Source organism: Centroberyx affinis, unplaced genomic scaffold (genome assembly GCF_046629955.1).
Source record: "Centroberyx affinis isolate AG114_WGS23_722 - 3 ecotype Tasmania unplaced genomic scaffold, CSIRO-AGI_Caff_v1 ptg002586l_1, whole genome shotgun sequence".
In the NCBI taxonomy this organism is placed as follows: Eukaryota; Metazoa; Chordata; class Actinopteri; order Beryciformes; family Berycidae; genus Centroberyx; species Centroberyx affinis.
The window spans coordinates 101,629-128,941 of NW_027280791.1; the positions used below are offsets into that span (position 1 = coordinate 101,629).

General features: G+C 40.1%; 1 protein-coding gene across 3 annotated transcripts; it reads left to right on the forward strand.

Moving 5' to 3' along the window:
- The first annotated feature begins 7,602 nt into the window (after positions 1 to 7,602).
- Positions 7,603 to 26,141, forward strand: LOC139656948 (serine/threonine-protein phosphatase 2A 55 kDa regulatory subunit B alpha isoform-like). 3 transcript variants are annotated; one of them, XM_071534596.1, is made up of 10 exons: positions 7,603 to 7,866; positions 10,397 to 10,465; positions 15,220 to 15,317; positions 15,692 to 15,860; positions 18,807 to 18,919; positions 19,904 to 20,081; positions 21,042 to 21,206; positions 21,753 to 21,922; positions 22,720 to 22,811; positions 23,549 to 26,141. In XM_071534596.1, the coding sequence occupies exons 1-10, from the start codon at positions 7,860 to 7,862 to the stop codon at positions 23,826 to 23,828; spliced, it is 1,341 nt and encodes a 446-aa protein (XP_071390697.1). In that variant the 5' UTR covers positions 7,603 to 7,859; the 3' UTR covers positions 23,829 to 26,141. The 3 variants fall into 3 exon arrangements, with proteins under 3 accessions (XP_071390697.1, XP_071390698.1, XP_071390699.1); XM_071534597.1 differs by having other exon boundaries at positions 15,695 to 15,860; XM_071534598.1 differs by lacking the exons at positions 7,603 to 7,866; positions 10,397 to 10,465; positions 15,220 to 15,317; positions 15,692 to 15,860 and having other exon boundaries at positions 18,886 to 18,950.
- Positions 26,142 to 27,313: the final 1,172 nt, after the last annotated feature.

A 27,313-nucleotide genomic window follows, 5' to 3' on the forward strand; every position in this document is an offset into this window, starting at 1 on the left:
AGTGATAGTAGTTATAGTAGTATAGCAGTAGTAATAATAATAGTAGTAGAAGTAGTAGTAGTTGTAGTGGTGGCAGGAGTTGTAGTTGAAACAGTAGTACTAGTAGTAGTAGTAGTAGGCCTAGTAGTAGTAGCTGCAGTAATAGTACCCTAGTAGTTGTAGCAGCAGCAGCAGCAGCAGCAGTAGTAGTTTCAGTTGTGGTAGTAGGCTTAGTTGTATAATTGATTGTTTCTGGCAAAGAATTAGAGCAGTAGAGAGCAGTAGCATAAGTTTATATCAGTACTTTTATTAATTACCCACTGAGCCAGTAATATCATTTTGCAGGATGACTCTCCCTGACATTCACTGCCACAAAGCCACACAGATACTGACCAAGAGAGACAGACAGACAGACATGCACAATTTCTTCTTCTTCTTCTTCTTCTTCTTCTTCTTCATGATTATTATTATTAGTAGTAGAAGTAGTATCATCATCATCATTATTATAGTTGTAGTATTAGTAGTATTAGTAGTAACATTAGTATTATAAAGTATACACAGTTAATATTCTAATTTCTAGTGGATATATACTGTATGTATTACACTGCCTTACTGATGCAAATTTAAAACAAAGAGAAACTACTGATTACTTCACTCATTTTGAGCAGCATAAAAATACACAATATTCCAACTTTAAACACAGAATACAAACCAGGCAACAAAAGCAGAGCCAGCACACTGAAAGCTGGTGGCTGAGAACAAATTTACGACACAAATACATAGTTGTCCTTTGTCTGATGAAGAGCGCTGGACTCTGAACATCACCTGTCAAAGGAGTGAATACATTTATAAACCCTGGGAGCAGCTTTCAGTGTGCAGACTCTACTTTTGTTCCCTACTTTAATCATTTCAAATTAAACCCAGCTATGCCTCAGCTCTCAGCTAGTGTCAGTAGCACATTACATAGAAACATATGAAAGTCTTACCAGAGCAACACTGCCCCTGTCTGGTGTTACTGTGACACTGACTGCTGACAGGCTCTTCCTAAAGAGTTCATAAACCAAGCAATGCATCCAACATGCTCCTGTGCACAAGATTAAGCAAATACATTAATTTAAGGTAATTGTTTCCTAAACTAAATCCCTTCAAGTCCAGGACATCATGCCCCATAAAATATAGAAATTAAGGTTTTTACTACCACTGCCATAATCAATGTTTTGGAGTAACAGATTACATGTATTCTCAGTAATACAAATACAGAAATGGTAAAACTGTAATTAAAACTGATAGTTTAAAAAACAAACAAACAAACATGTTATTACATGCTGATTGCTATGAAATATTTTTGATGAGAAAGAAATTTAGATAATGTAAAGATGATAATAACACAATTCATATCACAATGTGTTCAATGAATATTGTAGGTATAAGTAAACCAAAAGTACCTAAAAGTAGTTATGATAGTATCCCAGTAGAATCTATCACCATCCATGGTTAAATGTTTAGCAGGTAATCTGTAATAGATTATTATTATATAATTGGATATTGCAAGTAACCTTCCTAATCTGGTTTACATTACACATTACACTGCTGATGTGTCTTGTCTTCAATGTCACATCACTGATACATCTAAAGTAATAAAGTAATAAAGAATGTGTTTCTGTCAAACACTCACTGTATTGCAAGGTATCTTACTGAGTATCTCATAATCAAAACAAAAGCTTTTCTGTCTTATCGTGAATGAGATGTGATGTTTGCTGTATGTGTAGCCTATTCTAAATCCCAGCTGGATATTAGTGCATGTACGGTAAACACACCCAGTGAGTTATGGTTGTTATGAGTGCTGTCCCTATTAATAAATTGCCAATAGACAAAATATCAAATGTCATGTTGTACTTTAATTTTTAATTGTGCCTATAATCAATTTCTGAATACAGGATAATGAGAATAAAATGAACTGACCCAACATTGACCCCATGTCCTGTCATCCCAAATTAACACACATTTTCTAGGTGAGGTGGCCCTCTAGTGGACCAAAGAGGAAAAAGCAGTTTGGCCTGTATTTATCCCTACCAGACACTGCAGTCAGACTCCCTGCTTTGTTCTTATGTCTCCCACTGCTAAGGAGATGGTGCTTTACATATATATGGCATAGTTTGACTTCAATATGAGACAGTGGACTATGCAAGAAGTTAGAGGAGGTTACAAGCTGTGCTGCTGACCTAAATTATGAGGAAATTTGACCTGATGAATGAGAAAAAATATCAACTGTAAATCACATTTTTATAAAAAAAAATATCACATATATATAATATATCTATGTGATTCTCTTGAGATAATAAAAAGCTGTGGAGTAAATATTTTTCTCTTTTGCACAGTTCTTGCTGTCACATTCCCTCTCTTACCTCTTCTTTATTGTCTATGCACCATTAACCATTATTTATGTTAATAAGCAGTTCCAAAGAATTAAGATATTTCTTGCACTGGGAATGTTTTTTCTGGTGTTCAAGCAAAAACCAACACAAACTCTCTGAATCCCTTGTCAATACACATCACAGATATATATCTAGAGCAACATGCTGCACCAGGGCAGCTGAAAAACATTTGTATTCTCCCCATATAGAAACAAAATGATAACAAAAGGCTTATGCCAATCACAAGTTCCAGGAAACATTTTTATAATTGAATTAATCTCATTGATTAGTTTACATCAAGCAATTACTGACATTAGGAGCTGTAATTGATGGAGACAGTGAAGGTTTTGGACAAGGCTCCGGACATGGATGAAAACACCCTGACAATGAGGGCTTGCTTGCGTGCCTTTGTGTCAGACAGACAGACAGACAGACAGACAGGGAGACAGGCAGACAGGCAGACAGGCAGGCAGGCAGGCAGACAGGCAGACAGGCAGGCAGGCAGGCAGACTGACAGACAGACAGGCAGACTGACAGATAGACAGACAGGCAGGCAGGCAGGCAGACTGACAGACAGACAGGCAGACTGACAGATAGACAGACAGGCAGGCAGGCAGACAGACAGACAGGCAGACAGACAGACAGACAGGCAGACTGACAGATAGACAGACAGGCAGGCAGGCAGGCAGAGTGACAGACAGACAGGCAGACTGACAGATAGACAGACAGGCAGGCAGGCAGGCAGGCAGGCAGACGGACAGACAGACAGACGGACGGACGGACAGACAGACAGACAGGCAGGCAGGCAGGCAGGCAGGCAGGCAGACTGACAGACAGACAGACAGACAGGCAGACTGACAGATAGACAGACAGACAGGCAGGCAGGCAGGCAGGCAGGCAGACTGACAAACAGACAGGCAGACTGACAGATAGACAGACAGGCAGGCAGGCAGGCAGGCAGGCAGGCAGGCAGACTGACAGACAGACAGGCAGACAGACAGACAGGCAGGCAGGCAGGCAGGCAGGCAGGCAGACTGACAGACAGACAGACAGACAGGCAGACTGACAGATAGACAGACAGACAGGCAGGCAGGCAGGCAGGCAGGCAGGCAGACTGACAGACAGACAGGCAGACTGATAGATAGACAGACAGGCAGGCAGGCAGGCAGGCAGACGGACAGACAGACGGACGGATGGACAGACGGACAGACGGACAGACAGACAGACAGACGGACAGACAGACAGACGGACAGACAGACAGACAGACAGACGGACAGACAGACAGACAGGTTCCCAGTCACACAAGCTGCCTTCAGTCTGCCAGGAAGTCCAGTATCCACCCATAGATTAGAGAGCAACAGTCAGCTGGGACAGTTTTCCATGTGTAGAAGTAGACATGTCTGGTGTAAATTGTCATTGCCAAGTATCTATCTATCTATCTATCTATCTATCTATCTATCTATCTATCTATCTATCTATCTATCTATCTATCTATCTATATATCTATCTATCTATTATCTATCTATCTATCTATCTATCTATCTATCTATCTATCTATCTATCTATCTATCTATTATCTATCTGCTTTTATGACTTTATGAGATTGCATTTTACATTAACTAATCTTTGTTAATGTTGTTATCCATGTGTAATTCATGTTACTTAATACCTTAGTTAATATTAGTTAATGAACACTTAATGCAAAGTGTTAATGTTTTTTTGTGCTGTCTGTGATGAGGGGGCAGGTGCTGGTCTGATCCAGGCTGACTGATCTGGGGTTGACCCTGTCGTTCAAAACGTCAATTAAAGGAGCTGAAATCATTGGCAGGTGAAGTGTGTCAGAGGAAAGCCTGAGAGAGTGTTTTCTGTTAGCTCCTGAGTGAGTGAACTGACAGCCACACTGGGCCTTCACTAGCGACCAGGTTCTCTAATTACAAGTGACGGGAACTCTCTGGTTCTTTTCAGTGAGTCTGATCCTTTGGCTCCCAAACGACTCTTTGTTCAATAATATCTATTTTTGTCAAAATCAGTTTTGTCTGCGATATTTTGACTTAGTGTTTGTGCACACCCATCACTTAAATTTGTAGTGGAATGTTACTGTGTACCCTAAAACAGTGAGGCATTACACACATGCGTTGAAAGTAGGGCATTTTTAATGTATTTGCTGTAATCATTAAAGTCAACCATTCAACTTTTCAATCAAATAACAATCTTAAAGTGGAACACAATATGCATCAAAACATGTAATACATTGAAATATTGCATGGTCATTTTTTTTTATCTAATATGTGGCAATAATGAGAATCCTAGCTGTATAACAAAATGAATTATAATATGGCTATTTAATAATTCCTCAACATTATACAGAGAATTATATTAAGGTTTAGTTTGTTTGATAGGTTAAATAAGAAATATTTTTGCTTATGTTCAGTGCATGACGATCATGACGAAAATGTGTGCATTGATTGATTATTAATCCATTCTGAAATTATTTTTGCATCATAGGCTACAGTTGGTGGATGAGAACACAACACAAGCCTAATAACACTTCAGTGCAATTTATTCAGTGTTAAGACCATGCAGGCTACATCACAAAAGATGGAGTTAGTTACTCTCTTACTCGCTCTCAGCTGCACGCACACACACACACACACACACACACACACACACACACACACACAAGAGGGAGACATCTCATTGGTGTCCTCCAGAGCGCCGTCCTAGGTCCCCCAAATCTTCTCTTTCTGAACTTGGTCATTTGGCCCTGTCTAACATATCACATCTCCTCCTGCCTTTGCTATATCGATGACACTGAGCTCTACTTCTCTTTATCATTGTCTCACACTCAGGTTGAACTGCCCGTCTGTTTGCCTCGCTGACATCCCCCCAGGTGGATGTCTGCCCACCAACTCAATCTCAAACTCAACAAGACCGGGCTGCACTTTTCTCCACAGAAAATCTTGCCCTCTACACCATTGATTCTCAGCCTTTTTCATATCAAGAACTCCTAATTTAGTTGATTAAGATTTTGTCTCTCTGACCCAAATCTAAGAATATTTTTACTGTTTGATATGATTTTGTCCAGAATTCTATTACTATCTGTATAGAAGAGAGATAACAGTGAAACTATGATCAAAATTGTCATTCGTCTACATTCTGTAATTGTGTTAACTTCTTGTACATGAAATAATAGTGAGGTTTAACAATTCATCAATTTGCTGGGGACCCCCTGGATCTCCCTCAAGGACCCCTGGGGAGAACCACTGCTCTACACATCCATCCAATCAGACCCTTCTTCACCAGGGTCTCTGCCCACCTTCTTGTTCAAGCATTAGTCATCTTCCATCTCGACATTGAAACTCCCTCTTAGATCGCTCTTCCCGAGACACTTCAGCCCCTACGGTTCATCCAGATCGCCGCAGCCCACATTGTCTTCAACCTCCCCAAAGTCTCCCATGGCTCTTATCAAATTCAAAACCCCTGTTGCTGACGTAAAAAGACCGCGAAAGGATCTGCACCTCCGTACCTCCAGGTCATATTCAGCCCCACAGGACAGCCCACGCTCTTCGTTCTGCCACTACCGGCGATTTAGCTCTAAAGATTTCTGCTCTGTCCTTTATCATTCGCTCTACCCAGCCTCGACTCCTCTCCCATCTGGCTGCCCAACGGTGGAGTGACACTCCATTCGGAACAGCTGAGTCACTCTCCATCTTCCATCATAGGAGGATAACTCATCTCTTCAATTCAATCTCACACAATCACCCTCTTCCCACTGAATGATATCCCCTCTTCTCTACTCACTGTTATTCTCCTCAAAACTCCCTTCTGTCTCTCAGCGTAGGTCTTTTAAAATTACTTTTCCTGCCACTTTATTCTTACATGATTGTTATATGGTCACAGGGATATTGTAAGTATGCTAAGGCCTTTACCTTTGCACTCCTTACTAAGCATAGTGTATTAATTTTAAGCATCTATCTATCTATCTATCTATCTATCTATCTATCTATCTATCTATCTATCTAGCCTATAGTGCAACAAAGTGGAATGACTACATGATGATGATGATGACAATTCTTCTTCATCTTCTTTTTCTTCTTCATCTTCTTATTGGTTCAATGGATTCTCATGGATCGGAGTATTTTTAGCCTTGATGGGAAAAGGTTGACAAACAAGATGCAGCTTTACTGATGCCCTACAGAAAAAAAGGGGTATGAGTTACATACATCGAAATTTATATTAAGAAATTGAGTACACATAGATTTTAATTATGCTATTACATGACAGGAGATATGGTGTAATAGTATGTTGTCATATTGTTTTTAGTATTCAATGTTTATGTTCATATTTAGATGTTTATATGTGTTTATATGCCCATAGTGAGCACTTGACTTGATTGTCTAATTTCAATTCACTAATAAAGAAGGTGGTTAACTGGACTTGGAACCATTTTTTCCCAATTGCATAACATGCTTTATACCAACAACAAAACCTACGAACTAAACAGTCATCCTTATGCATCCTCTCCTCCTCCCATCTTCTAATGAAGAAATTCAGTGAAATTGAACTAATCCACATTTTTGCTGAGGACCTCTAGAAGCTCCTCGAGGACCGCTGGTGGTCCCTGGATGCTGCTTTGGGGACCACTGCCTTCTAAGTTAAGACATCTTGGGGAAAATAGGGGCACCTGGGTACCTTCAGCAAAAATTGTCCCTGCTCCACCATCTGCACTGCGTTGATTTCTGGCACATGTAACCTTCTCTGGGGATGTAGTGGAGGCTAAACTCACCTAAAATCAGTTTACCAACCTTACTCAGTTTACTCACCTGCTGACATAAATATTTTTGACATAAATTCAAAGCATACATCACAGGACTACTAAGTATTATCAAACTATTATATGAAGATAGTGTTTTCCTACTAAAAGGTAATACATTAATGGGTTTTTTTTTTTTTTTCGAAAATGCAATTGAGTTTTGTTTACATTGGTGGTCGTTTGCCTTATCACCAACTTGAGGTCATATACTGATTTAACACGACATGCATGTGCTGATGATTAAACTGATTCTTATTCTGATTAAGGTATTTTTAACTGAATGTGTCTGTGATGTGTTTGCGTGTTTCATGTGCATGTTTGGGTGCGTTTATGTGTGTGCGTGCGCGCGCATTATAAAAGCCCATTGCTTCACGTGCGGGAGGACTCGAGTAGGGAAGAAGTGACTTGTGTCGGATGAGAGAGCGCGATAGAAGAAGAAGAAGTAGCCGGCTAGAGAGAGGAGAGGAGAGAGGGGAGAGAGGGGAAGAGCAGAGTGGAAAAATAACTACCAACGTTAATATCGCTCGCAGCAGCATCGAGGGTCGCACAGTCTGGGATCAAAGATTCAGCGAAGAAAAGTTCAAATCCAACGAACCGACGCGTGGGAGTGGGAATCAAGATCGTGACTGACTGAGACAAGCCCCTCTCTCGCCATGGCAGGTAACTGAAAACGGGGCGAATGCAATCTAACCATTAAAAAAATAAAACAACATTACCAACAAGTCGGTACCTTAGGACATAAGTCTGCAATTTACCGTATTATCTCTGCCTAATAGTTGCCATTACCAATATCGGTTGAAAGATTCGCTAACATAGGGAGTAGCAGTTTAGCTAACGGTAGCTAACGTTAACTAAGTTAGCCTAGCTAGCCACCAAACTCCGGCCGTGTCATCACCCATCCGGCCTGCTTTATGGGCTAAAGCTAGCTAGCCAGCCACCGCTAGCAAACGGTAGCTATTTACCATTATCACCGACCCGGGACTAGTCTTGTAAGCTAACTGTGCAGGCGGTGTTAGCCAGTTATATTAACAGTATCAGTGACAGTGTTTTTTAATATACCGGCTGCTTCCATGACTTGTGCACGGAACTCCCAAACCCCCCACTTAAGTTATCTGGTCAGCTGATTTTCTTTTTAAGGAGATAGCATATCGTTTTCCAGTTCAATGCACAAGTTTCTGAAACATGCCATGACTTGACAAGCCAAGCTAGCTAACATTAGCTCAAACTTTGACATTGCACACATGCAAGCTAGCTCGCCAGGCCTGTTGTTGGCTGAGCAAGCTGTATAACGTACGATTTTTGACCTAACGTTAAACAGACTGAAAACTCAGAGAGACAATGTTGGGGACAAAAAACCCTGGTGTGCAACACTACCCCCCCCCCCCCTCCCTACAAGACCCAGATGGTCAAGGATTTGTTTTGCCTAGCATTTCACTTTTCATCCCTGAGCTGATACTTGTGCTGTTAGATGTAGAGTTTAAGCTTTTTGTGCGATTAAGCCGATTTAGGTCGATGGTTGGTTCATCATCTAAAACAAATTGGTTAGTAGTACATATTTGCCACATGCAGTTGGTCTCTTAGGCGGGGGAATCACATTAGTTATCTGTGTTGGGGCACTGCATATTGGCCTGTGACTGAAACGGATTTTTGGTGTGATTTGCACATTAATGCACCTGCTTTGTCCAATATTTTCAGTTAAAGATACAGCCAATCCACCAGTGAATGCTACATTTTGCCCTGACCTGTATTACGACTGTCCTTATTTCATTAGATGCATTTCAGACCAACCTTGTAATAGGAAATTGCCACCAGTGAATAATGTCTAAATTTGTTCGAAATCTAAATTGTACCGAATGATGATGCTGTCGTGACTAAAAAATGTCCTTGATCATCCTGCAATGCTGTTAGACTAGCCTACGTGTTGGACATTTTTTAACTCAAATGATCACGTTTAAAAATATGCGGAATTAAACCTGCTTGTCAGTGGAGAACCTGTTGAGGCGAGTGAAGGCTGTTCACATTATTAAGAAATGACGCATGTTTTCTCTTGTAGATTGTTTTTGTTTTTAGCCTAGGGCCCTAACGTGAGAGGATCTCCTGTCAGTAGACCGGCTTCCCTGGTTTAAACAGAAAAGTAGATTTAAAAATAGAATTTACTTATGTTATCCCTGTGATCTTAGACTGTTCGGCCAATATTTGTGGACATGATTCATGAACAAACCAGAGTACCAAGGCTCCAATCTGATGTTATCAAGAGGAAAACCCCAGAAGCTGCACCAATGATACTGAATTGGAGGCTGCCTTTTTGCACTCATTGACTGTTCAAGCGTTTACATCCAAATGGGCTTTATTTCGTAATAGTGCAAACTGCTGTTAACCACAGAATGTGCCGATAGTCCTGTAAAAAATCGCCTATCACTATCTCTGTTTACAAAGTTGGTTTCCCGTGTATTAAGCTATCTGTAGAGCAGTTCAAAGATTTTCATTTCTCGTTTCTAGTTGTGGGAGGGAATTGAAATGTCTTATGTGAAATCTATTTCAGGGTTGTTGTTTTTTTTTTTTTAAGCCTTCAGGCTGCTTTGCTACACAACGTGTGTAGCTGTGATTTTAGTCTAGAGGAGTAACTGTAACAGACAGCAGTTGACTGAGTAGTAGATCTACAATGAAGCAGCTTTACTGTATGTTATGAAGACACAGACTGTTAATGTTGTACACCAGTTAACTGTCCCTTCATTACCACAAAACCTTGTTTTGCCAGAACTCTTTGGGAAGGCAGCTTGAGAGTGAAACTAAAAATTCCACACAAAAATGTATTGCATAACAAGCTAACACACACATTATGAGATGCTCTGTGCAGCGTAATCTTAAACTATTTTTAGTTGCATGTACCAGCAAGGAAGTTTGAACAGTTACACACAACCAATACAATGTGTTGCCATCGCCACATCATTTGGCTAATTATTGCTAAAACACGCTTTGTTCCATTAGGCTATAAGCCAAATTTAAGATAGTTTTGGGAAATCTGGCCCTCATCTTCACCAGTTGTATTCCCCGACCTCTATCAGCATATATCATCCTGAATACCCACCAAAACCCAGTCAAGAAATGAAGATCTAGGAAACGTATGGAAGCTTGAAATGGAAAAAAAGTGTTTGCTAGAATTTCACTTGAACGTTATTTGTCTCCACAGGAGCTGGAGGTGACACGCAGTGGTGCTTCTCTCAGGCGAAAGGAGCCATCGACGACGATGTAGCTGAAGGTATGAGCCCTGCCAAAAACGGAGCATCTGTAAACTCTAAAGCAGGCATGGGAAAGACAAAAATAGTCCTTTGTATTGTAGGTATTCCTGAGCAGCTTGCAGCGAGTGAGCAAGTAGGAGTACAAAGTCATGGACACTTCAGCAGGCCAAATAGCTGATGATGATGGTGTAGACTGTTGGATAGATTGAATCTGTGACATAATGGTTACAGGACAGTCTCTCTCACCACTGGCGTCATCAGAGAATGCTTTAAGTAGACAAACTGAGAGGTGTCTCATCTATGTGGCATATATTACATGTATGCTATTTGGTGAACACTTTATCCAAAAGTCTTTACAGTACCATGCGTTTTCAAGCATGGGTGGCACTGATGGGGAATCAAACTCTGGGTGCATGGGTGTATTAACGTAACCTAATGTGTATTAACGGTATGAAAGTACCAGTAGAGCCTCATCATTTTACTTGACTCGTAAATGTAAACATTGTCCAAAGAGTCGGCCCAAAATTTGTTGTCATCGCCCCTTGCCATAGAATTGCAAGGACACCTGCCCTGGACGGCCCATGTTTTTGTTCTTTTTTTTGTTTAGAAATGTAGGACAAATGGTAACCATAGGGATAGGAAAAGATATGTTTATCTCAAAATACAATTCAATACGTGATATGAGGTTCACGATTCTATATAACCACGATACAGTGTAAGAACTAAAAGTTCAATGACAACAAAGTCTGACTATGCAGAATTCTATTTATTTCTCAGCCACAAATGTTTCCAGCGTTGGCTTACTAGAATGTAAACAATTTAAAAATGTCATTACAAGTGAAAATGATATAATTTCCAGAGAGAACTTGTGAAATTGTCACGGTCAAGCCGTCTCATTTGTGATTACTACAGCAGAATAAAATGTAGCTAATATCACTTCATTTTTCTGCCCCATGATATGTATTGTCACAGTTTTGTATTGCGATGTGTTGAATTTTGATATATCGTCCCATCACTAAGTGGCCAAAAGCGCCGCAAACGATGACCTTGAATCCAAACACTTTCAGGATTATGAGGAAAGTGATAGAATGCGTTTCACGGAAAAAGCGGATTGTCAAGCAGCGGTGGGAAGACACATGCAAACATTGCTTTCTCTAGCATTTTCCAAGGGCTATTGTTACGAACAAAAACGTGGCTTACATTACACACGCTAGATTTAGAGAAATGATCAAAACACTGGATCTAAGGTATCTCTATTGTTACTTTACGCCCTCAGAAGCATGTTTTGAAATGCATGTAATGTAATGTATAGCCTACTGTTGTTGTCCATTCAAATAATATTTAAATATAATATTTAAATATTGAAATTTTGGGTCATACCAGCCAGTCTTGCAAACATGGTACCTCACTTTGACCAGTACAAGATCACACAAAGTACTCATCACATAAAGGTGCTGTAACACATTCTTAAAGGACAATGATGAATGTGATCTGATTTTGCACATTTATTATATTTTCCATCCCATCAATGTTAATTCTGACAGTTTTTATATGATGCGCCATGATTAACTCAGGAGACTGTTAAGTTGGTCGTAAAGGTAATCCATCATTGTGAATGAGAAGCCGGCAATCTTGTTTTGCAAAGTTGCATCAGAACGCTAATATCAGGCTATAAACTTTTAAATTTTCAAAGAAGTTACGGTCCCCGTTTCATATTAATGCGCGCATTCGGGAACACCACAAGAGACGGGATATCTTACCTCCGTTTTCTGTTTCTGAGTTCTGTCACCAAATTAAACTTTCAACCAATAGCCATTAGTATTAGTTCTACGCAATTGTGTCTTAAAATTAGCGGCCTCTTCTTTACTGGGAATACCTTGTGATATTTGACAGCGTTTGTTTTAAAATATTTACTTTGACAATCCACTAAGATGAGGGAAAAATGGCAAATATCTCATAATGTGACCACTGGAAAGTGATGTAAAACAGTAAGGGAATGCAGAAAATGAGCACCTGGTATTCTCCTGCCTATTAAAACTTATGATCATCTAGCTAACTGAACACAAATGAGAAATGTATATCCCTAAATTGTTAAAACATACAAACATATTTAGCTTATTGCATGCTTGAGACTTGTGAATAAGCTCCCGTAGTCTCTTTCCTTGCATATGGCTCTGAATATGAATATGGGGTCAATAATCTTGTCATTTGCTCCCAAAGGTTGACTTGTGCCCTTTAAAGACTGATCTGACGTCAGACTTGTCCTTCTGGTGAAAGTTAGGGAAAACTATGCATAGCTGTAGTTCTGTCCTATTCATCTATTTTCTGTGAATCCCATCTTCTGAAGGTCACACTCTCAGCACACGGCTTCCAATCACAGTTCAGTCTTTTTGAAGTTTCACTTAAGGCTATTTTGCGGAGGATGTCTTCAATATGCCACCGCCAAATCAATCCTGACAAGAAAATGCAACGAATGCTGTGGAAAAATGCAGTCACAAGGAGTTGCTTTGTATCGTTTTTTTTTTTTTACTTTAAGTGACATTTCTTGGAAAGCAGAGTGAGGGGAAAAAAATGACTCTTCCTTGTGGAAAGGTGATATGCATCTATTGCAGCAGTGCCAATCTCATTTTTTGGCACTTATTGAATTCTAATATAATATGTAAAATACTTGCATCAGACTTGCTGCACCTTTTTTGAAAGAAAATAGCTTCTTGCATTGCATTGCATTTTATCATACCTCCACAGTCTTGTGCTATTTCTGTTCTGCTGAGCGAGTGTTTCACGGAGCCAGCAATGCAAATCTTTCAGTTTTATTATAGCTTTTTGTTTCGTTCCTGTTTGTATTGTATCACTTTGTAACTTAAGTATTTGTGTTGTACTTTCCTTTATCGGATCACCGCACCGTGTAGTTGCGGTTTCTGTCAGGAATACAATAAGGAAGGCCGTGCAGCTGGAATCTAAGGAATGGCAACATACTTTACTGTAAGCCACTGCTGCTTAGTTCATTGTGTTTCTGCAACAGTCTGGTATGCTTCAGCCCTTTAACACGTTCCTACAGTGGAGCGACAGAAGAATGGTACCTTTCTTTGGCCCACATGCTTTTTTTTTTTCTTCTCACTTTATGTATGCAATACTCCACACACAGACAGTGGCATCCATTAGCCCTTATTAGCTAATCCATTTTAGTAGTGTGGGTCATTCCTGGTCGTGTGGGCTTGAGTAAGGTCTGACAAATGCAGCATTCATTTCTTCGTTGCAAGGCAATATATATTGAGTTTATTTTTAAGTATACATTCTCAAGTAGCCTAGTTTAGGTCCATGCTCCCCAACGCATTACCCCCACATTGGGCCTCAGGGAGTACAGCGTTCACAAAGACCTCCTACTGCAACCTTTTGCAGCATTGTCTTTCTGCTCCAGTGGACAACAAAGGGTTAAGTAAGAGTGTGTGTGAGTGCGCGCACGAGCGAGCCTCTTGTTTAAAAAGCAACATACTGCTGCTGGGGGAATGTGTGCCGCTGTCTGTACGGTGGGGAAAAAACTAGGTTACTGATCATTTTCCGTCTGCTCTACATGCACTGACATCCTTATGCATCTCCTGCCCACACACTCACAGTCCATCCAGTGCACTCTGATTCCTAGACACCCAAATACAATCCAGGGATAGTTAGGATTAACTGGATGGCTCCTCATTGACCTAAGAAACAGAACAAAACAATGTAATCAAAACTAGGGGTGCAGCAGGTGAAAATTAGACTAGCAAAACGCAGAACATTTGGTCAGTCATCCTGTTCAGTAAGAGGTATACAATTGTGGAATGCTATTTAAGGTCTTTAATACACATGCAAAACAATGGCGGAATCCACATGTAGACATACATGTGCTCACCATGTGCATCATGCACAGATACTGGCATGGACGTACATGTGTGAGCATGTGACGCACGTGCGCATACATACAGACACACATACTGTACATGCATACGAGGGCTGAACGATTTTTAAAAAATATCTAATTGCGACTATTTTGACTGATATAGCAATTGCGCTATGGTTTGCGATATTAGAGGGAATGATAATTTTTACATCATTATCTCATTTTCATTGAAAAAACGTATTAAAATGATTATGGTGTGATTTTTGCGGGGATCTGTACCAAACAAAGATGTTTTCTTACGTCTGTAGAATATGATGTGTAGGCCAGGACAGCTCTGCAGCACGACAGTATTTAATTTAAAATGGTATTTTGACACACATTTGCCTTTAACAAATATTGCGCCTCCTGCGATTTGGAAAATTGCAGTAGGCCATATTGCAATTTCGATAAAATTTGGATTAATTGTTCAGCCCTAATGCATACATACATACATACATACATACATACATACATACATACGCATGTACGCAAACACACACACACTTAAATATGTTAGTTGTTGTCAAATGTATTGTAATTTATGTAGTACTAATATTTTAGTATTTGTCGTTACCTGTATTGTATTTTAATCTTTCTCTACTATTTACAGCATTCATGTTCTTATACTTTCTGTTTTAACCCCAAAAGCCTAGCCAGGGACAGGGGTTGCAAATTAGCCTTGGCTAGAAACCTGCATCCATGGCATCTTTTGTATTTCATACTGCATATGAAACAGTGTTTAATGCATTTGTCCCTGAGTAAATAAGAAATGGCACTATAGGAAATAGGTTGTCATACCTTTGTAATTCAATTCACAAATAAAATATCCGTCTAATATCTGTCATGTTTGTGTCTTTGCAGCGGACATCATATCCACGGTTGAGTTTAACCACTCAGGGGAGCTTCTGGCCACAGGAGACAAGGGTGGACGTGTTGTCATTTTCCAACAGGAAATAGAGGTACAGCTGGATGTTTGTCTGCCAGGGTTTCTCGGGTTATCTAGGGTTTCATTCCTAAACAGCATCCATTTTGGAAAAGGCTGCTACCCGAACTTTATCAATCAATATTTCAAAAAAAGATGAAAACAGTGCTATTTTGTAAGCAAAAGGCTTAATACGGTAACTCAGAGCTTTAATTGTAACCAGTGATGTGCTTTACTTTCACACCAGCAGTGATTTTTGTCAAATTAGCTGTCAGTGTTTTATTTTAAATGATGGATATCTCTTTTTGGAATGAAACTTATCAAAAATAGAACAAAAATCATCTCTTGGACTTATTCTTGCCTAACATCTGCTCCTTTCATCTTTGTCTGCTACTTCCGCCTGGCTCCCAGCAGAATAAGAATCAGCCTCAGTGCCGTAGTGAGTACAATGTTTACAGCACTTTCCAGAGCCATGAGCCAGAGTTTGACTACTTGAAGAGTTTGGAAATAGAAGAGAAGATCAACAAGATCCGTTGGCTCCCCCAGAAGAATGCAGCTCAGTTCCTGTTGTCCACTAATGGTAAGTCAGTAATTTCTACTGCTGTTAAATTCTGGTGAATCTCCATGTTCAGGGTTTCCTTATAAATTCTTTCAGGCACAATGCAAGAGAATGTGACCAAAACTGTTGTATTTCAGTGTTTTAAATTTTTTTGTTTGCGATTCAAGGCTTCAAACAAAGAGATTGCCAGGAGAGGTCTTGATTTGCTGGATTCATTGCCAGATTTATTGCAAAATGATTATGCTGTATACACATAACAACGGCCGAAATGAGAAGACGGCGCAATTGCACATAAAGAATTTTAAAACGTAAAATATTAAATTATATGTAAGTGCCAAGGAGTTGTGGACATCTTTTGGCGTCGCTGTTGAAAAAAATGTCATGAACAAATAGGAGGCAACAGTGGAGCCGTTTTGCACTTGCTTTGCAACATTAGGTGGCTTGGCTGAAGTTTCAAAACGGAGCCCACTAGAGGAAGTGCAAGAGATTTTGACTTCAGTTGTCATGTTTAGAAACCAATAAGATAAGAGCGGACATTAGACAAGCAGGGATGCAATAATATATTCTCACTGTACGATTATTGTCTCCAATATCATAATATTACCCTTTTTTTTCCTAAATTTTAGTTGCTATGATGGTCAGGAAAAAAATAAGCATTGAAGAAAAATGGCTTCATTTATTTAAAACTTGAATAGAAAACAAAATTTTATAAAAATGAATGAATATGGAACTTGAAATTAGCCTCATACCCTCAAAATACCCCTATGTACACCAGAACAGCGGGCTACAGAGTGTTGGTATCCAGGTGTGAACCTCCTCTCCTCCAAGCTATTCAACGCATTTTGTCCATTGATCAAATGAGCGCCATCAAAACTCTTCACACATAAGGTTCCTTACAGTATGAGTTTTCACACAGAGTTTCCGGGGCATGAAACATGGGCTTTTTGCTGTGGATGAACTGAAAGCCTTTGTTGCATATCTGTATTTCCGTGCAAAATATATGCGGTTAAAAACATGGATATCGACAGCTACTGGGCAGAAGAGTTTGAACACACTTTTTTTCAGACAAACCATGCCAAGGCTTCAGAGAAATCCTGTGAGAGTGTGTTGACTGTGTGTCGGAGGAGTAAGAGGAGAGGAGGAGGAGTGCGTGGGCTTGAGCACATTCCAAAAAGGATTTAATGGACTGAGCTCATTCTAATGTATATTTTTTTTACATTTTGCAAATCTTTTCCATACTGGTTATTTCCTATTATTTTATACCATATAATACTGTTATCGGGGCTTGTAAGGCAGCCGATCAGAACTGTAGAGAGAAGAAAGTGATGTGAGTGATGCTTTTTGTCCATAATCTGCTCCAGTCTTGGTAAATTTCTTCACTCACTGAATATTTGACTATTCGTTTAAACCAATCTCTGAATAGTCGACCATGAGAAAATGGACTTGTGCACATCCCAAATAATTACTGTGCTCACCCTGAAAATACCTCCTATTTATTTAAGGAGTATCTTTGGGGAATGTTACTTTTTTTTTCTGTGCCAGACCTGTCAGGGAGATTATTGGGGGCAAAAAAAGTTTTCTACATTTTACTTTCAACTACTCTTCGGTAGCTTCTTAGTATTTTTAGCATATGTGAAACCAGTGAATACCACTCTAGATGCAAGTTAATAAGCTAGTTGGTGCCAGTTGATAACTTTTTTGGTTTTAATGAGGATTTCTAAAAAACTGATACTTCAACACTGTAACTTAATCCCTGACACTGTGGCACATACCTGGTGGGTGCTGGTGTTTTGCATGTAGTGGAAAAGGATGTCTTGGTTTTCATGCTGCCTTGCGGTCTTTGATATGATTTCATGCAGCCGTGCTCCCTTCTTGACAGACTACAAGAAATGTCAATTTTTTTTTGTGACTGCTGTCATAATCTGTCGTATGGTATTTTATGTTGCCATGTAACTTTCATGCAAATTATCTAGTGCCGACACTCTGGGAGGTCTGATGACTGAATGAAATCAAAGAAAGTAGAAGTGAACCGAACTCGACAAGCGCTGCAGGGAAAGTGTCACAACCTTTTTGAAAATTTTATGTGACACTCAGATTAGTGTGTGTATATGTCCTGAGAAACTCATCACTCCACACGTTTGAATCTCAAATATGGATACTCTGGTTATAAACTGAATGGGATTAACGTACATATTGGTTACATGTTTTTTGTTTTATTACATTCTCATAATGCAATACTAGAATGTTGTTGTGCATGTAGACACAATCATTAGTTTGGGAGGAAAAAAGGCTTTGGCCTGTATTTCATTGATTACATTTATGACATGGTACCTTTTTTTTTTTACTTAAACACAGATGTTTGCCATGGAGTTAAGGCCGAAATGCACTGGATGTGACTTTTGATGCAGCTCATTTGACGCTTCTTTGGCACACTGCAGTTGTGAAATGTGAAACGTCAACACCAAGGCACTGGCATCTGCACTTGGCCACTGCGATGGGTCATATATTTGGGTCAAATTTTGGCGTGACACAAATTCTATTACCTGGTATACAGTATCTCCCTTCTGTACAACTTTACAAACTAGCCGACTTGCTGAGCTGCCAAGGAAATGCTGCAAATACGAAATTAATCAAAAATTATGCATCATTACACAGACATGCATATTTAGATAATTATAAAGTCGAGAATATTGCCTCCTTGGGAGGTGGGAGAGACATTATTTTACCTTTTTTCCTTTTGCACTGCGGCTCCTGAAACCATGAAAAACAGCCGGGCTAGTGCTGTGACGCTCCCACAATCGAACCCAGTTTGGAGCAACGCATCAAAGCAGTTTGACGCTCCACTGGAGGCCTTGAGTGTGTTGTGGCCATTGAAAATACCTGGTGCATTTGAAAACACGTATGTCTGATTCTTTCACTGCATTTGTGGCTTTAAAATGGCAAATGTGTTGTTTACCTTTTTGACAGATAAGACTATAAAGCTGTGGAAAATCAGCGAACGAGACAAGAGACCGGAGGGCTATAATCTGAAAGAGGAGGACGGACGCTACAGAGACCCCAACACTGTCACGTCACTGCGGGTCAGTCCTTGTGTCTAGCACAACCTGAGAGGTATTCCAAGAAGTGGGATTTCTCAGCCAAGCCAGGGTTCCTACACAGGCCTGGAAATAGTGGCTGCACATGTCGTCATATGCAATTTTATATATTGCGATTTTACCATCCAAAAGATATTAGCAATATTGAAATAGAAAATCCAGTCAAGAAACTAAGATCTGAAAAAGTGTGCTATATTGAAATGGAAAATGTGTAGGAACTCTGCTAACTAGATAACTCTTAACCTCAGCCTGAAACCTTATCACTTTGCAAGTATTGTTCGCTGTGTGTGTGTGTGTGTGTGTGTGTGTGTTTGTGTGAGAGAGAAAGAGGGGGGGGGGGGGGGGAGAGGGGTGGTTATGTTGAAAGTTCAAGTGAGGTGGTCTACATGTCTCCATAGGGACTTTCATACAAATTTATATTCGAGTACATTGATGTAAACATGACATGGTTTCTATGTAAACAACTGTATTGCATGTTATAGTTTATAACCGTACCGTTTAAATCGCATCCTTTAATGCTTATGCAGTTAATTTTCAGTGACAAATTACTTTGTAAATGTCACTGGCGAAAATTAATGGGGATTTTATGAGGATCATCAGGAGAGCTAGTAGTCAATTTTCCCTCCCCATGAGAGGTCATGGGTTGGCATGACAACAAGACATCCATTAGAACCAATACCCAAGTTTGAATTTTGCGAATTATTCAAAACATGAAGAATTGCATAATTGTTCCTAGTTAATCTGGCTATTTGAATATTTAGGATAGTGTACAATACTGAGATTGGTTAACATGCTGTAGTTATTGAAGTAAAGTTTATTTTAAAGTGCTTTTAATGAAACAAATCTGTCACAAAGAGCTTTTGGAGCATTAAAAGACGTATAGTGTGTGTGTGTGTGTGTGTGTGTGCATGTGCCTTGCTTTTTATTATCAGTAACTTCAGATTATATCCTGTTTTGTTGCTGTCCCAGGTGCCAGTTTTCAGACCCATGGACCTCATGGTGGAAGCCAGTCCACGCAGGGTGTTCGCCAACGCCCACACCTACCACATCAACTCTATCTCAGTCAACAGCGACGACGAGACTTACCTTTCTGCAGACGACCTCCGCATCAACCTCTGGCACCTCGAGATCACCGACCGCAGCTTCAGTATCCTCAAACTGCCGTGCGCGTGCGTGTGTGTGTGTGTGTGTGTGCATAATCCTTGAAATAAGCAGCTGAATGCATTATGTGTTATGTGTTATCTGTCCAAAGCCAGCGTCATCAACATTTCTGTCAGCTGTGAGAATAAAGTCGACTTGCAAGCTTTTAGAGAGCTGGCATGCCAAAAAATGAATTCACCAGAGACATCAGTGGTAATTTAAAATGAGTACACTTGCACACAAAACATATTTTATGTACAAAGAAATCCTGTATCAGCCTACATCTTAATTCATTTTTCTTTTCTATTCTTTTCTGTGAGGATGCTCTTATCAGTAGGCATGATCACACAGGTTGCCCACTCTACTTAAGCCGACAGAGAAGGCCTATTATGTTCAGAATTTGACTTATGAAATATATTTGAGCTACATTAGTAAATTGTACACACCCCATAAAGCACTACAAATTAGAGCTGAAGAACTACTCGGAAAAAACAATCGAAATCGCAATATGAACTTCAGCAATTTTCAAATCGCAGAGGCTGCAGTTAATTACTTAAGAGAGATGGGGGTCCAAAATGGATTTCTGAACGAGGTGTTTTAGAGCTCTGGGGAATCCTAGGTTCATGAATCAAGTACAATATTGTTATAAACCTTTCATCACACTCAAACTCTTTAAAGTCCTTTTTTTATGACCAGAAACTGTGATATCAATCGCAGTTGAAATTGCAATTGCAGTATGCTGTCAAATAATCACAATTAGTGTTTTTGTCAGTATATTCCAGCCCCACTAGAAATGACTGGATGAGAGCAATAAGAGCGGACATGTGCGGGTGACTTGCATGCATACATGCTCTGTATATTTTTGGTTCTTTGACTGTGACACACAGTCATGTGCGTTTTAAGCAACCGAGCCGTTGTCCTCTTTACTCGATGGAAGGTTTGTTCCTCTTGACTTTGTACTCTTCAGATATCGTTGACATCAAGCCAGCCAACATGGAGGAGCTAACAGAGGTGATCACAGCAGCAGAGTTTCATCCACATGAGTGCAACACCTTCGTCTACAGCAGCAGCAAAGGCACCATCCGTCTGTGTGACATGAGGGCATCAGCGCTATGTGACAAGCACTCGAAATGTGAGTCTCTATTTCTGGACACTAACAATACGCATTTCTCTGCCTCAACAAGTTGCTTAAAGTGCTGTTGGACTTTGGTTGTACCTTGGGTTGTGTAGTTTCCTGGCCACGATATAACCCCAAAATCACAGATTCTCTGTTATCTGTTGCTCTGGTAGAAACGGGTCTCAATATCACACTTCTGAACGTAAACAAAGCAGATTCTGACAATATATATTAAAAAAAAACCTAGTCATGCTGCTGAATTGTTTGTCAGTCACTGTCTTTGTTTATTAAACCTTTCAGTTTGAACAACTGCATAAGTCGTAGGAAACGTATGCTGATGGAACGAAGAAAATAATGTTTACCAATAATTGTAAATGGCCGGAAAAAACAGACTTTTTTTTATTTATTTTTTTATATATATTGGCTTTGTCAAAGTCTTGTCTCCCACCTTTTTCGGCCCCCGATCATTGGAGTACATCTTATCCAACACTAGCCCTTCAGAGAATCCCACAGTTACCTTTTTGTTTTTATATCTACACCCACCTCCTTTGTCTTGTCCAGTGTTCGAGGAGCCGGAGGATCCCAGTAATCGCTCCTTCTTCTCTGAGATCATATCCTCAATCTCGGATGTCAAGTTTAGCCACAACGGGCGCTACATGATGACCAGGGACTACCTGTCGGTGAAGATTTGGGACCTGAACATGGAGAACAGGCCTGTGGAGACCTATCAGGTGAGACTGACAGAAACAGATGCAGGGTAGGAAACCAGGGTGACAGTTTGTGGTGTTGATGAGGTTTGTTGTGCTACTGTAAGTGTGTTGTGACTGATTTACCACTGGCTCTAAATCTGTTTGATAGTATTGTTGCCCCTGAGCATAGGAACTAGGGTTGTGCAGAGATGCAAATATTTGTATCTATATTTGTTCAACCAACCAAATTATCTGCATTTCAGAAGTGGATGTGGTTAGTTACAACTGAAACTCCCCAAAAATTCCCCAAATTTGTATGTTGTTAGAAAGCAGAAATGTGAAAAGACGGGCTTTAAAATATTAGCATTTTCATATATATATGCAGAAAATTCACTTTTCGAGTGTTCAAAATGGTTTGGTTGTGACTGTCACTTGTGACTCTGTACAAGTGGAAAACATATGAGAGACATATTTTGAGATGAGCCTCCTTTCAGTGATCCAGTCAGTCAACCATTGTTGGTGGGTTAATTTTGGAAACCAAATATTTCCTAAGCTGGTTAGAAAAATTGGAATCAAGATGATATGTATAGCAGTGTTTTAGCAGTGGCCACACCTTTTTCTGATGCATGCATTCCTTGCAGTTTCACATGATGTCCACTAGGTGATCCCCTAAACATGCACCTGTTTTTAGTATAGAAACAACTTCATTCCCTTATCTATGAGACAAACATGTACATAGTTTAAGTTTGATCCTGTAGAGCTTTTATAAGTAGATATTCCACAGTGCTTGCTTGACTCTTTACTGCCGGCCTTTTCACACCTGTTTCTGATCATTACAGGTTCATGAGTACCTTAGGAGCAAGCTGTGCTCGCTCTACGAGAACGACTGCATCTTCGACAAATTTGAATGCTGCTGGAATGGAAATGACAGGTTAGCTCTTACACCAATCGTAACTTCAGTGTAACATCCTGCTGCCCCCTGATTTTCACAGGCTACAACACACACTGCCAGATTTGGTTGTGACAACCGAATTTATGAATGAGTGAATTTTTAATATGTACACATTGTAGCAGAGCGGAGTAAAATTAATAGACTGTATATGTACAGGTAACAGGAGTCACTCCACTCCTCCGATCTCATGACGGCTGTAAATAATGTCTTTAACCATGGTAAGGTTTAGAGCAATATGGCGGCAACAATCGCCTGTATTTTCAGTTTACTTAATACCAGTAAACAGAGGCACCAATTTATCCATAAGATCTTAATAGAGCGCCACCGACAGCTGTGTTGTATTCTTTTTTCTATCGCATGAACTTCATACTTTTAAGTGACTGCAACATTTGGGCCGGCCCAAGACCCCCGAACTGGTAGGAGCAAAACCGCGATGTTGAGGAAACTGGATAGCTGGATAGAAAGTTTGAGGATGTCTCGCAAACACATAACCTCTGTCTCTTTCAAATTTAACAATGATAATGTTACGTTGCATAACGAGTGTTGCGTCTTAACATCACATAACAACCAGTTGTCCAGTGTTGTGCTGGTTCACACTACTCAGACTAACCAAATCGCTCTCAAATTCGGAAAAGAAAACTGCTTGTTCTGGACATAGCTCCAAGATAACTCATTGTGGTAAATCCCCTCACACCTCCTCCCTCCTCTCTCCTCAGCGTGGTGATGACCGGCTCGTACAACAACTTCTTCCGGATGTTCGACCGCGGCCACAGGTGGGACGTAACCTTGGAGGCGTCCCGCGAGAACAGCAAGCCCTTGCAGGTCCTGAAGCCCCGCAAGGTGTGCGCCGGCGGCAAGCGCAAGAAGGACGAGATCAGCGTGGACAGTTTGGACTTCAACAAGAAGATCCTGCACACCGCCTGGCACCCGCAGGACAACATCATCGCCGTGGCAACGACCAACAACCTCTACATATTCCAGGACAAGGTGAACTAACCGAGGAGCGAGCTAATGGGACGTCTCCTGTGGGCGACGTCGCGCGTACAACCTGCAGCCTCTCAGCCTCGTCCAGGGTGATCTGTGGTAACCATGGTGACGACCTGCATCCCTGTCTGTCGCCACTGGATGACCAGACTTTGCCATGTTCTAGATGCGGACAAAGGAAACCTCATTCTTGCCCGCCATCAGCCTGTCCGTGGCAGAGTGACACCCGCCTTGTTGTTTCAGTGATGTCGTGCCAACTTTTTTTTTTTTTTTTTTTTTTTGCGCGCCAGCCCACCTGCCCTTTCTTGCCCCAGGGTAACATGGGAAAACGAGTTTCATTTCCTTTAATTTCGCACTTATTTTTTTAAATTTTTTTTATTTTTTTTTTAATTATTTTTTTTTGACCCCCATGGCTCTTGTAGAAAAACGAGAACACTTAGAAATACCCTTCCCCCATTTTGTCCCGTGCCACTGTAGTGTTTATTTTTCTAAGAGAGAATTACCAGTCTGCATTTTTTTTTTTTGTGTGTGTGTGTGTATGTGTTTTGATTCAATTTCCAGGAACCATTGTCTTTGTATTTTTTTAATTCAAACCATTACCTTTCATACTTTTCCGTTTCTTTTTCCGTCTTTTCACATGTCGCCCCTCTTTTCTGTTATGCATGCATACTCAACACGGTCACAAAAGCACACTCGCAGTTTCTCTACGCTCTCGCTGCTAGTTTCGGACAGCAGCACCTCGGAGGTTTGCCTCGATCAGTTGTCGAGGAGTTTTTGTTCTTCTCAGACGCGGTGAGGAGTCGGCCTTCTCACTGCCGCTGTGCCTCAGGCTCTGGGTGGCCAAACAGGTCTGGACTCCAGGAGAGACTTTTTTTTTTTTTGTCTCTCTCTCTCTCTTTTGATGTCTTTTGTTTATCGTTTCCTCCTTTTTTTTGTTTTCTGTTGTCAAACAATAGTCAGGTTTAAAGAGATAGTCTATTCAAAGATAATGATTATGATTGTCATATTTATAAAACAAAAAGAACAAATGATTCGTTTTGTCCTATTTTGTGAGATGGAGCTGGACCTTAACATATTTTTTTTTGTGATCTTCTTAAAGGATAAGGCCGGTGTTTTTTAATGCATTGCTTACCATCAACAAATCCTATGGATAACTAGAATGTCACTCGGAGAGTGCAGACCTCCGCCAAGGTTTGTGCTATTATTGCTTGTTCGTGAGTCAGATCCGGATCCGCTCCAAAATTTAATGGGTTCTTCCTTGGTCTATGATACACCTTTCCATGAAGTTTCATGAAAATCAGGCAAGTAGTTTTTCCATAATCCTGCTAACAGACAAACAAACAGACAAACAAACAAACGGCACCGAAAACATAACCTCCTTGGCGGAGGTAATAACAAATTTTGTTTTGCCAGCAAATCTCATCCATGTAGCCGGTGCCCAATGCAGCCATGTCCCAGCAGCCATAGAACTCCATTGTATTAAAAAAAAAAGGTTAAAAACACGTCAAAGAGCCATGCCGTTGCTCTGGGCAGCATATTTCATCATCACAATGCACCGGGCCAGCTGACTTTTTCCTCAAACAACTTAATAAGCCGGCTGTAAAGACATTTTCCATCTCAGGAAAGTAGTTCCGTAGCACCGGAAATAGTCCCCGGCGTAATGAAGAATTTGTTCCCATTTGATTTGGTAATAACTACAACAGTCTGACTTTTCGTGGTAACAGTTAGCGATTTTTAAAATTGAAACTATGTCTTTGTGAGCTGTATTTCAAGGTTTTTAGCTTACAATTGGAGCCAATTACTTCCAGGTTGATGGCTAAAAACTACGTGGGAAGTCAGAAAGTAACGGGAGTAGAGCAAACGCATTGTTGATTTAGTTATTTTCATGGGATTTGTTGACGGTAAGCAATGCATTAAAAAACACCGGCCTTATCCTTTTAAGTATTGTCTTCCCGCAGTGTATCACAACTCTGAGGCAGTACTTCATAACAGGGAAATCTGATTTTCTTTCTTTGACACTGGACTCTTATTACTGCACCAACTTAAAGTACTTGGATGTCTGTGTTGTTTTAAGACTGCAGTTTAAAAAGGCATTATCTGAGGCATTGAGTCACTAAAGATGTTTGTTAAAACTACTGTAGACGTCATTACTGAGATGTGATGGTACAATAAGCTGCACTAGGATCTACAGCAGTCGATGTCTCCACACCTTATTTAAAACTTTGACAGTTCCCGCAATACTGATGCCTCTAGTAATGTATGATAACTACAATACCATTTTAACTATGACAGTGAAGATAATAAAGGAACTACTTTTTGCATTCTTGCCTGGTCATTGGTGGCATCTCATATTTTTTTGCAACATTTTATGTATTTGAACGCCTCACAGATAGATGGGAGCGGTTTACAGTGTTGCTCTCTAATCCCAGTGGTTTTCAATCATGTGCTAACCCGGGTTGGGATCAATTCATGAATGAACTCATCAATTCCAATTCAACTGAGGAACTGGAGTTTGAAAAGACCTACAGGAAACAGAATTTGAAGTGAATTGGAATTTCAGTTGAATTTAATTCAGTGAAATTGCATTTGGTTTGTTTTTTCTTCTTACCACATATCTGAGATTATATGGGTGTTGTATATTATCAATACTGAATATCAGAATGTTAAAGGATCCTTTCAAGTGATATTTGATGCAGTACATGTAGGCTAATCGTAATACATACATTATGATTGAATGCAATGGTTTGTTTAACTTTTATTTGATTCATAATGTTTGATTTATGATGTTTAGTGAGTCAAGACGACTTCTCTTAGGAAACAGAATTTAATTCCATTAAATTTCACTTCTGTCATTTAGGGCTGCAACTAACGATTATTTTCATTGTCTATTAATCTGTTGATTATTTTCTCAATTAATCGATTAGTTGTTTGGTCTATAAAATGTCAGAAAATGGTGAAAAATGTGGATCAGTGTTTCCCAAAGCCCAAGATGACGTCCTCAAATGTCTTGTTTTGTCCACAACCCAAAGATATTCAGTTTACTGTCACAGAGGGGTAAAGAAACCAGAAAATATTCACATTTAAAAAGCTGGAATCAGAGAATTTTGACTTATTTTTTGTAAAAATTACTCAAACCGATTAATCGATTATCAAAATAGTTGGCAATTAATTTAATAGTTGACAACTAATCGATTAATCGTTGCAACTCTACTGTCATTCCAATTCCAATTCTGTTTCCTTAGAGCTGTGTGTAATTCCCTGACCATGCATTGTCAATTTAAGTCACGAATGAATGGCTTCAACCCTGGTGCCAATCCACACACCCAAGTAAGCAGGTTTTCAGTCCTAACCAAAAACAGGAACTGATTTCGCTGATTAGCAGAGAGGAGGCAGGCAACTCCTTTAATGAAATCAGTCGGTGTGTGTAGTGTTGTGTTGCAGTGAAAACCACTCCTGCACACATCTGCCTCGTGGCTGGGTTGGCGCGTGTGTGTGTG